Raw genomic sequence first — 12563 nt, forward strand, 5'->3', positions numbered from 1 at the left:
CTTCTAGTTTTTCGAGAGAGGGAGAAAAGAGTCTCTCTAGCCACTTTCTCCATACCATACATAACTGTACTCACTTGTATCCCTTAACTATTCTCCCTTAACTCGCCCTTTTTTTCCTCAGGGCTCATCCACATTTTTGCTTGACCCGTATTTTGATTTCATTGTGTGCTGATGAATTCTCCTGGGTCAGAGAACTTTTCTCATTGTTCCGCAGCTGTGCCTTGTGAAAATCTGAGGTAACTCAGTTAAGCAAAATCCCTCCTCAGATTTTCTGTGAATCTGATAAGATTTGATTTAGCAGGTCAGATTGGATTTTCCCAGGGCACAGCCACAGAACAATGAAAAAAGCCCTCAGACCTGGGAGAATTAATTGGGACAGGATATGATCAAAATACATGTCAAACGAAAGTGCAGATAGATGAGCAGGGCCATCTTAAGCATATCCGGCGCCGTGGTGCAAAGATCCCCCTGGTCCCCCCCCCCCCCCCGTTTCCCAGAGTTGTTGACCCAGTGGCATAGCAAGGTCAGGTGGTACTCAGTGTGGAATTTTTTTTGTCAAACCCCACCACCACCACATTGAAATTATTAAAGAAGGAAAAATAAGATACTTACTGTTGCAAGTGTTATTTTCTGGTTTATTTACTTAACATTTTGAGCATAAGCACTTAAAATCCTTTTTTTCGTAACTTTGTTCTCTGCAAATTTTGAAATCACATCAGCTCCCACAGTTGGTGGAGCTAGAATAAAACCCAGCTACCCCTCCAGCTGGACTCCGTCCATGGAACCAGTGAATGTGTGTGCTGCCTTATTCCATTTCAGGGGGGGGGGGTATGTGGGCCAGATGACCCTTATCTATAAGAATACGTACTTTGAAAACAAACTCAATCTTCTTTAAACCACTCCAGCCAAGGTGTAGTCATAATCCACAATTAAGAATCCAGTTGAAGGTAATAAAGAATGAGTTTCAGTTAATTTTTAGTCTCAACGTCAGATCAACAGGCAAATATACAATTTATGCCTGCACGTTTGTAACACATACAAAGCTCTGTTTTTTTACTGATTGTAGCTGAGTCCAAAGAAGATGGTAACCATGTAAAACTATACCGAAGTCAAGTTACAAAACTAGGAAGAGATGAAAACTAAGGGTTTAAGTTGATAAAAGCTTCATAGGTTAGAGGTTGGGGTTAATATAAATGTTCTGGAGGTAGTTATGAGCATTAGGGGACAGATATTCCTGCTGAGATATAGAGAGACTGTAAGCAGCATGGTCAGAAAGAAATGAAACACCTGCTGCTGGGCGCCTGAGCCCAGCGCCCCTGATGCGCAGGCGCTGTGGCGCAGGGTACCACTAAGCCAAATGGGAAATACGCCCCTGCAGATGAGGCCAAAACTAGAAAGACCCAGATGTTCTAATCATTTCTTCATAGAGGAGTTGTTATGAACTTGGTCATGTTGGTTGCCTGTTTCTGCACATTTCCAGCTTTACAATATTCTTTCTGAAGTACAGGATGGCTCCAGTTAACCTGAAGGCAGGGTGAGATAACATGAAAAAAGTGAGAGGAGGAGCAACTCTACACTTCATCATCAGCAGACAGTTTCCAATTAGGGCTTCATTTCTGGGTTTCTTCATAGGAATGCAAAAAGCAAGAAGACCCCAGTAGTCCCTACAAAAGAATGCAAATAATGTCAATACACAGCTGAACTGCAAGCACCGCCTTACATCTATTTAAATTATCAAACTTCAAAAGGCAGCTGCATCCCCAAAATTTCATATATGCAATTTGCAAAACTCATGGACTATGTTTTGCATTTTTGCAAAGAGTACCAGTTTCTTCAGACAGTATCCCATCTGCTTTGGTCTTCTTGTAAGAGGAAGGAGCAGCAGATGCACAGTTGCACGATATCACCCTCACAGTTGTATCCCAATGAAAAACTGTTGGCTTGAAGGGACCCAGAGGGTGGGATGAGATGTGGGGTGCATCTGGTTCATGGCCAGAATCATTCTCCCCTGCCTCCGGAACTGTACAAAGATTAATATTGACCAGTGGCATAAGAAGGTTTCTTGTGACTACCTTTGAGCAAGTGAACATTACATACCTTATTTTTAGAGTCCTAACCTTCCTTTTACCTGGCTTTGTCTCAGCTGGTCATTTCTTGTTATTGGAACTGAAGGGACCTTCTTCCTACTACCCTTTTGAGTGGATAAACGAAATGTTTCCACTTCGAACTGCTACAAAATCTAGGCCAAATATTCCACTCTTCCTCTTTGAAAGGGGACAAATGGGCAGGGCTGGAAATCATACCGCAAACGGAAGGTGCCTCCGGAAATCCTCAGTAAAGATGATGAACCTATTCATGGAGGTGTGAGAGAGAGCGAGTGTTTACCTTGGGCGCCTTCGTTCTGTTCCCATTTAAGGAAATACCATAGTGGCTGTTTTGGCCTGGCCTGGAAGCGTGTAGAGCCATGCTGGCTGCTTCCTGTACTCAGAGGAAGTTTGAGGGGACGCGGAAGGAAGGAGTCCGTTGATCGGACGAATTTAGAATATCCTCACCCAAAATTAATAACTGGCCACTGATAAAGCTGAAGGAGAGAGAGGGGGGAAATACCACAATGTCTTTTCAAGTGGTTGGGTAGATTCTACCCTTTTGTTGTTGTTGTTAAAATATTTTATTATAATGAATAACTTTAATATGTGGGGCCATCTTAAAAAGGCAGATATTCCTTCCTATTCTTTTTCTTGACCACTGGGGGATACTCAAGCACAAAGCCGTAATATTCAACTCTATTCCATTGTATTATTCCTGTAGGAATGTACTTTCCCCCTCATAAATTACCTTTCTTATGTTTTCATTATACTTTAAAATGACTGCACTCCATATCCTTTAAATATTTATGGGGAAGTGTGCAGACTGCTAATGCTCAAGGAAAGAGCCTAACTTCACATGATTTGTTCTTCGGTTTGAGCTTAAAATCCAATCTTTTCAACATCCCCATCATCCCCAGTATAAAACGTAACACACTGGAGAAACGAGGGCAGGGGCATGACTCTTTGTGAAGGCTGATTCATTCACTAATAGGGACCAACCCAAGCATGAGGTGCTGTGCTCTGTCACATGGTGCCGTTCTGGCTATTCACCACCATGGGGGGAAAACCCTGCTAATAATACAGAACAAGGATGAGGAGTGTTGAATGAAGTTGGCCCTCCAGTTCTCTCCATTTGGCTCTTAGAACTGTCCTCAGGCCACACCCTCTTGCCTTGCTGCTTTGCATGCATGCTCTTGAATGAATTTGTACCCTTGAGGTCTTGCCTGGGTAGAGGACAGAGAAGGGTGTGTGTGCATGTGCAGATACTGGCCAACTCTACAAAGGGACAGAAAAACGGCTTCCCATCCCCGATCACAAGGATAATCAGTCCCTCCTCACAGGGAACTCTTGAGAATTTTAGCTTTGTGAGGGGAATAAGGGGCCTCCTAACAACTTTCAACACACTTAACAAACTACAGCTCCCAGAATAATCTGCCCTTTGCAGGATCACCTCTTGCAGATACCATCCCATCAGGAGGTCTGTTCTGTACGATGTGGGAATCAGATTTTTTTTAGCATGGCAGTACCTGCCCCTTGGAACTCCCTCCCATTCCTGTGATCTTTTCATCATCTTTTCCTTTTTCAACAAGCCTCCTAGGAAGAGATTCTTATCCACAGTGTGTATGTGCATTGGATTTGAAATTGTGTTTCTATGTTTTCGTACTTGATGATATATAGGTGATCGCTTTGGGATGTTTCATGAAAAGTGTTTCATAAATAAAACGTATAAATGAATGAATGAATGAATGAATGAATGAATGAATAAATAAATAAATAAATAAATAACTGTTGGGGTGGTTTTGAATGTCAGGTGTAGCATCACATCTGCCTCTCATCTTCCTCAGCATCCTTCCAGCAGTGCCGTGAGGTCTGTGAAGATGGAATGGGACCCCAAGAGAGGATTTGTGGTCACTTTGCCTACCTATGAGTTCTTCAGTAGCATGCTCAAGTGTGTTGCTATGGTCAGGGGAGACGAATACACATCCTACTATGTGACACAGAAAGTAGGTGAGTAGCTTGTAGGGATGTGAGGAGGAAGCAGATCCCATCCTGTACAGTATTCATTGTAAGCCGCACTGCCTTAGGGCGGACACTGAAAACCAGCACTCCCATTGCTGACATCATTGGAGCATAGTATTTGTGAACCCTGATTTCAATTACAGGTCAAATTAAGATGCTTCCACAAATGCTGCCCAGAGTTTTACCTTGCAGAGCCTGGTGTCAGAAGTTCTCCAGATATCCTTTAAGTCAGCCTCTCCCTATCTGGTGCACTCCAACTGGGACTGATAGGAATTGTAGTCCAAAAACATCTGGAGGACACCCAGTTTGGGAAGGCTTCTTAAATACTTGGATATTTTGCTGATGATCTTTTAGTGTGGCAGCACCTACACTTTGGAACTCCCTGCCTATTGACAGTGGCAGATCTTGGACAGATTTCAGTGGGATCCAGTGTGATGTCAACATGTGGTGCTCCCTACTTCTGACACTCCATTCTAAATCCTATTTGTGGCGTCACCTGTGGCACCCCCGTGCGACAGAACCAGTTATGCTACCCTAAATCTGCCTCTGCTATTGATGTCAGTTAGGTGTCTTTACTGTACTTTTTTGGGCACCTGCTAAAAACATTTTCATTTAGACAAGCCTACCCAGAGGTTTAGAAAGCTAAAGCAAGTTTTAATCTGTTTTTAAAATTTTGCTATTTTAACCTTTCAGAAGTCTTAAATTGTGGCTATTTTTCTTATCAATAATTGTACTATAATATTTGCCAGATACTTGATAATCTGCATTTGACATCTGCCACTGTTTGGATTTTGATATTGGATATTGGCTTGCTATGTCTTCCAGAGAAAAGGATACAGAACCTGGTTCTCAAAGCAAGTCCCCAAAAGCTGGTGGTTGGAGACAACCTTAACCTGGAATGCAGTGCGGAGACATTTTTCAATGGACGCATTGAATTTGTATGGACAATTCCTGGAAGGACTGTGAGTAAATCACATCTGTCCCTGGATCAAGGACAGTTATTGGTTATGCTGAATGCAAAAGATTCCAGTCAGAAGTTTTGTTGTGTGCTAGTAATCTCTGTCCTCACATCCTCAAATAGTTTTTGAGTGAGCATTCAAATGCTCAGTATCCAACCAAAGAAATTATGATGTCAGATATGTTGTTGGACTGCCATCATCCCTGACCACTGCCACTGTGGGCTGACACTGACTGGGGGAGCCCAGCAGCATCTGCCTGCTTTCTAGCATCAGTTCAGAATTGCTAGGAATGCACAGAAATGTTTGGGTTGGCGGTAGTACATTTTGATGGGGAGAGAAATGATTATGGCTGCTCCACTGAACATCCTGAGTGAATTTAAAGGCATAACATATTCTACATGTTTGCAGAGAGAGCTAATGTGCATAGGAATATAGGAAGCTGTCTTATATCATGTGAGACTATGAAGCCATCTCACTCAGTATTGTCTACACTGACTGGCAGCCTCCGTGAGGGTTTCAGACAGGTGTCTCTGTCAGGACTACCAGGAGCTGCTCTACCACTGAGCAAAGCTCTTTGGAAGAATCCAGCATCATGTCTAGGGATGGATAAATCTGCCTCAGTTTGTTCTCTTCTGGTTCCACACATAGCTGTCTTAAAGTATGTTCTGTCCCCATGTGCATTTTGGGAGGGGATAACTCTGTACAAATCCTTACAAAGGAAAAGCCATAACCCCTCCCCCCATGCACAGATGTGGAGGACTTATGAGGTGAATCTCTGTTTCCTTGTTTTAACACTGTAAAGCTTATTGGAGTAGCTTCAAAGCCCAGCACATCAGCTGCACAGCAAAGAAAACATTTTTCAAAATGGTACAGGAAACAACTTATTGTGTAATTCTATGCACAACGGTTCGTTCTACATACAACAAAATGGCTGCCCCATTTTATACTGATGGAGGTACATTGTATGTACAATGGCCCTTTGTGCATAGAATTATACAGGAAGTGGCACAAGGTCACTTCCTGTACCATTTTAACAAGCATGTTTACCTTGTGTGCTACAGGTACTGTATTTTGAAGCTGCTTCAAGCATCTTTCCAATGTCAAAACAATAAAAAGGAGAGCAGCCTCATATGTATGAGTGGTGAAACAGCCCTCAGAAGGGTTCATAGATCAGCAGATTAAACCATATATCTGCAGTCCATTCTGATGAGTTGTTTGCTAAGATTGTGTTTTTAGTCAGGATGGTGGGGAGGGTATGCAGAAAAATAAAGCCTGGGTTAAAATCCCCTGATATACTAATTTTGTTGCAGTCATTTCCTTTCAGGGCTGTCTTAAGCATATGTGGCGCCGGGGTGCAAAGATGCACCCGGTGCCCCCCCCGGTTGTCCAGTCCCAGGCGCGCAGGAGGGCGGAGCCTGCTAGCTGTGTCAGCATCTCACTGGCTCAGTCGCCCTCGAACTCATGGCACAGAGCTGCCCGCAGAAGAGCCCGCCGCGGTGCTCTAACCGACGGGTGGGCTCTTCCCCAGACTCAATTCTCGGGCCCCGGACTCTCAGCCTGGTGCCCCTGAGAGCCCGGTGCCCAGGTGCCCCGCACCCCTAGTGCCTATGGGTAAGACGGCCTTGTTCCCTTTCCATCTTAGAGGATTTGGGTCACAGACAGAAAGACCTGGAGATACCACTGCCCTAAGGCTGCTGTTGAGCAAATGGAGTAATGGTTCCACCACCCTTTGCCTCACTAGAGGTTTTTGAGCATCTGAGAGAAGATCTAGCATGGCTCATAGATGTGCTTTGGATGTGCTGCTCAGCCTTGCCAAATTTGCTCTGAGGCCTTCAGCACAGCAAAGGAGAGTTATGTTGTTGTCTTTGCACCATCTGCCTCCCACCATCAAGGCATCTTGCACACAAAGGCACATGCTACACCCACCTCTCATGCCGTTTCAGACACAGGCCCCAAACCCATCAGAAAGTGGCAAGCCCTGTGTCCACTCAGGAGGAAATTCCCTCCCAAACTGTGGTTCTGGCCTGAATTTTGATTCTACCCCATCCTACATTGCAATGCACCACCATCACTGGTAGTTAACTCTGTCATTGTTATAGGAATGAGTTGCACTAATATTGAGGGTCCAAATATCATTGTGACTGAATACCATTTTGCAATTGAATACCATTTTTCATTTTAATAATTCATGTTCACTAAAATTCCATGAGGGTGGAGCTTGTAAAAGTCACATTTCAGAACCAAGAGTCTGAGGACTCACCTGATTTAGCTTTTTACATTGTTGGATTCATGGCTTTCTAAGGAGGAAACTTTTAGGAAATCTAAGATTTGCCTTTGTAGTTCACTGTTCTTGACTGGATATGTGTTACTCTCTGTTTGAGCTGTTCTGAACTGGCCTTATAGCAGGTTTTTTTTCTGTCTCCACTCTGCTCCCTTTAGGAAACCAAGGCTGAAAATACATTCGACCTAAGTGAGCCAGTGTATAAAGCTTCTTCTAATGTGGTCATCAAGAATGTTACAATGGAAAACAGAGGGTTGTATGTATGCAGAGGCATAATTGCCAATACAACACAAATAAAATCAGAGGCCAACATCACTGTATACAGTACGTATGATATCTATCTATCTATCTACACTGGTTAGAAAGTAGCAACTTCTTTTTGTGGAGGCAGAGTCCACTTGTCCACTCCAGCAATCAGTTTACAGCCCTTTACAGACCCCCAACTGTATCATAATCAACATCACAAACATTCACTGACACATATATGCAGCCTAAAGTCAAGGAAATGATTTACCACTCGATATTTCTGATTGCATCAGCCGGCATTCAAGGAACTCCAGGGGTTTCTGTGACATGTTGTTACACTGACAGGCGCCATACTTTAAAAAAAGAATAGTACAGAAAGGGATATTTGCCCTTTGGAGATCTTTGTTTGACTGTGTGTGTGCCTTTGATCTAAAGCAGTTGTTCCCAAACAGTATGTGTCATAAAAGAACTAATTATGTACTGTGAGAAATTCATTGATTCAACAGTTTAAAAGAGTACCCATCTGCAAAGAGAGCAGCTGAATGATGCATTCCAACAGCTGGCCTCATTTGCTCAGGGTGGGCATTTTGAAAATGTCTCTGCTGCCTAAATGTTGTTATTTCAAGTGTACACCACCTTTCATCAGAAAAAAGTTTTCACAAAGCAGGTATAAAGAACAAAATTAACAAACAGTATATAAAGCAATTAAAGCATCAGAATCCATAAAATAGGATTCCATTCACCCAATACCCCCACAAAATTGCACATCCAAAAACACACCTATTGTTGTTGTTGTTTAGTCGTTTAGTTGTGTCCGACTCTTCGTGACCCCATGGACCAGAGCACGCCAGGCACTCCTGTCCTCCACTGCCTCCCGCAGTTTGGTCAGACTCATGTTTGTAGCTTCGAGAACACTGTCCAACCATCTCATCCTCTGTCGTCCCCTTCTCCTTGTGCCCTCCATCTTTCCCAACATCAGGGTCTTTTCCAGGGAGTCTTCCCTTCTCATGAGGTGGCCAAAGTATTGGAGCCTCAGCTTCAGGATCTGACCTTCCAGTGAGTACTCAGGGCTGATTTCCTTAAGAATGGAGAGGTTTGATCTTCGTGCAGTCCATGGGACTCTCAAGAGTCTCCTCCAGCACCATAATTCAAAAGCATCAATTCTTCGGCGATCAGCCTTCTTTATGGTCCAAACACATCTATACTTCAGTCAAACTACACCTGTACATATTCGCCAGCTGTTGGGCTCATGCACAACTGCAAACCCGCTGTGCTTCATTATAATCAGCTACTGGTCCCAACAACCCCCTGGAAGCATATACAAATAGACCACCCCACAACATTGGCAACCTAGCTACAAGACTAAAACCAAATCCAATCTAGGACCCCACCAACATCAATAAAAGCCTAACATCCTTCACCTAATCACTTGTTCACATTCATAGAGTTATCCTCTACAGCTGAGGATCTGTCTTTTCACCCTAGTAATCAACCACCAGTTTCCAGCTCCCACCCGCGAAGTGATCAGACTCAATCTACTTCCCCAACCATTTTATGTACTTACCTTGGAACAGCACCACACTAACGATGGGGGAGAAATTTGCTCTAGTTCACATTTATAGGCAAACCTAATTAATTCACACTTTCTGAAACAATATGGCAGTGTTGGCCAAACTTGGGTCTCCAGCTGTTTTTGGACTACAACTCCCACCATCCCTAGCTAACAGGCCAGTGGTCAGGGATGATGGGGATTGTAGTCCAAAAACAGCTGGAGACCCAAGTTTGGCCAACACTGCAGTATGGGAACTGAAACACAGCCAACCTTTGAAATCCACACTTCTTTGAATCTTGCAATGCAATTCTCTAGCCAAGTAATGTTTTGGGTTTGTTTTTTTTTAAAAAATGCATGTACTAGAGTAAACTATGCATTTAAAAATGCATAATTAGTGAAAATAGTATACAAAATGCATTTTATAATCAGAAAATGCTTTGCAAAAAAATGTTTGTTAGGCAAAATTGCTTGCAAATTCTGCAAATGCTGGTGAATTTCCACAAGGACTTGCTTTTTCAAAAAACAATTCCAGACGGATGTGGAAGTGTGGAGAACTGAGTGTTTGATGGGAAGAAATAATAACTTGAAATTGCCAGAGGCACCCATTCCCGGCACCACAATCCCTGCACTCAACTAAAACACAACCATGAGGGGAGGGGCCCTCGTCCTTATAGTGCCCTGAAGCCACCATGGCTCTTTCTGTGTGTATCAGTGGAAAATCCAGCACCCAGGAAGGCGTAACACCATATCTTATGGCTACTGCCACCAAGTGATATTGAACGTTGGAGCTGGTAAAAGCTCAACAGAAGGTGGGGAAGGCAGATGTTGTAAATTCCTTTCTCCAAATAGTTTGATCATGTGTCCTTTAGGGATCAAAACCAACTGCAGGTTTAAATTAATTAAAAAATGAAGCACATGTTTCAAATGGCAGCATCATTTCCTATTCTTACTTTATACTAACTTCTGGCTGGCCAGTCCATCTGCTTGCTTTCTGCTTGTGGGACTCTTGCATTCTGTTCCACAGCTTTTATTATCCGTTGTGTTACTATTGTTTTGCAAAAAAGCAAATTTGAGATTCACGCCTGCAATTTTTCTTGTTTATTTTAAGGGGAAGCTTTCATCAAAGTTTCCTTTAAGAAAATCAATCCCTATGAAGTTGTCGAAGGTCAAAAGATGCTGAAATTGTCTTGGAAGGTTCAAGCTGTCCCCCGCCCCATAGTGACCTGGTAAGAACCAAGGAGGCACTTTGAACTGACAGAAGGAGAATGCTGATGCAGGGGAGCGAGGAAAGCATAACAATCTAACAGCAGTTCTTTGCAGGTCTACTCAGGCTTGCCTGTGCTTAATTGCAGTGCTTAAATCTGTGCTGTGGTGTGTTTTATTTGGCATTTGGTATTCCCAATCACTTGTTTGTTTTGAATCATTTTTGTGTACATTGCCCAGAAAAATTTAATTAAGGGGTTGCATAGAAGTCACGTTAATAAAGAATAAGAAGAATAAGTCTCAGTAACTCTATCATGGGATTGCCCTTGTTCCCCTCTACTCTATCTTTCAATTGGTATCTTTCTTGCTGGACATTGTAGGTACAAGGATGGCAAGAAGCTGACCAGTGCGAACAGTGACTGCTATGAACTAGATCCAGTGAAGTACAGGCTTATCATAAGGGACGTGAAACCAAAGCATGCTGGGAATTACACCATAACCCTGAGCAACACTAAGCATAATGTCCATGAACAACACACTGTTGAGCTGGATGTATTAGGTAAGCACCTATTAGACCTAAATAACTAACCAGCTTATTCCTCTGTTTCTGGTTTCCAGGGCAAAGGAGAATGGCAAGCAGTTTCTGGCCAAATGCTTTGTATAATTGATGTACAAACATGTGGCATATATCCAAGAAACTGCCTGCTCCTGCTGCTATAGCTGTTATTGCTATCATTATTTCAGTACAGTGGTACCTCGGGTTACATACGCTTCAGGTTACAGACTCCACTAACCCAGAAATAGTACCTCGGTTTAAGAACTTTGCTTCAGGATGAGAACAGAGATCATGCTCCAGCGGTGCGGCAGCAGCAGGAGGCCCCATTAGCTAAACTGGTGCTTCAGGTTAAGAACGGACCTCCAGAATGAATTAAGTTCTTAACCCGAGGTACAACTGTATAATAAATGACACATAGCTCGTGTGTTGTAGTGGTTAGAGTGCTGGACTTAGGGCTCCATCCACAGTTCCCTTTGACCCAGCACTGTCCCCTGGGGAAACCCTCAGTTTAGCGCTAAAATGGAGCAATCAGCAATTGGGTTTTCTGATTTAGTGCTACAGAGCAAGTTTTCCAGGGCAAAGCAGTGAGGCATAGCCAAAACTTCTCAGACCCATGCCTACAAAGTATGGGGCAAGTGGGAAACTGCTTGGACCCATGCTTTCTAGGCATGGGATAAGCGGAAGTGTGGACTGAAAAGGTCCAGGTTCAAATTCCAATAAAGCTCACTAGGTGGCCTTGGGCCGATTCCCACAGTCTCAGTCTCACCTACCTCACAGGGTTGTTGTGAAGATAAGATGGAGATGGGGTGACCCATATATGCTGCCTTGAGCTCCTTGAAGGGCAGGCAAGATATATGTGAGAGGGGATTAAGCATTGTCCAGGGGACAATGTGGCCCTATAGGTCTCTCTGTCCGGCCCTCAAGATTTCCCAGGCCCACTGCTTTCTTCTCCTGCTCCGGAGTGCTTTTGCCAGGCTGAGTAGTGTCTTTGAACTTTGATGTTGCCTCTTGCTTGCCTGGACAGAGAGGTGTGCGGATGTATAAAGCTCTGACTTTTGCATGGCTGGAATAAAAATAAATAAGAGTCGCATCTGTTGCCCCACCCACTTTTTCTTCTCTCCCCCCCCCCCCACTGGCTCACAGTTTCTGGAAGGCTGCCCATGAGGCAGTGTGGTTGTCAAACTGAAAAAGGTTCCCACCGCTTCTGCCATAGCATGCCAAATACAGACACCAGTGTATAGCCAAGTATCCAGGAAATATCTGATAGATTTTGGGAAAAGATGGTTTTGGGAATTTGGGTGAGCTAATTCATCTTGACACCACTGCATGGCTTTTAATGTTGGGGTAGCGTTTTTGAAATTGTTTTACATCACTTCAATAATTCAGTAACTAGAAAAGCAACTAACACATTGACAAATAAATTCAGTACACAAGAAAGGCAAGGTCTGCTATGTCCATTCTTTTGAGCTTCTGCTTTAATTCAGCATCTCATAGGACTGGGGGTCTTATTTGCAGATCTGATGCAGTGCTTGTATTTCTGCTGCCAAAGTTTTTTTCCATCAAAGTTTTTCAGGGCAAGAAATCCCGTTTGATTTTGATATATCAACATTTTGTCTCATGGCTTTGTTTAGTATTGGTTGGATGGCATGTGGATTATGGC

At 43.4% G+C, this 12563-nt stretch overlaps 1 protein-coding gene across 4 annotated transcripts in view; it reads left to right on the forward strand.

Annotated features, from left to right (window-relative positions):
- Positions 1 to 12563, forward strand: part of LOC310754200 (vascular endothelial growth factor receptor kdr-like) — a 187663-nt gene that overhangs the window by 76216 nt on the left and 98884 nt on the right. For all 4 annotated transcript variants that reach the window (XM_083595809.1, XM_083595808.1, XM_083595811.1 and 1 more), the window contains exons 5-9: positions 3932 to 4094; positions 4932 to 5068; positions 7505 to 7670; positions 10253 to 10370; positions 10728 to 10906. In XM_083595809.1, coding sequence (XP_083451935.1) covers positions 3932 to 4094; positions 4932 to 5068; positions 7505 to 7670; positions 10253 to 10370; positions 10728 to 10906 — 763 coding nt within the window. The remainder of the gene's footprint in view (positions 1 to 3931; positions 4095 to 4931; positions 5069 to 7504; positions 7671 to 10252; positions 10371 to 10727; positions 10907 to 12563) is intronic.

The sequence above is a fragment of the Podarcis filfolensis genome, assembly GCF_964270895.1.
Source record: "Podarcis filfolensis genome assembly, chromosome: Z".
NCBI lineage: Eukaryota > Metazoa > Chordata > Lepidosauria > Squamata > Lacertidae > Podarcis > Podarcis filfolensis.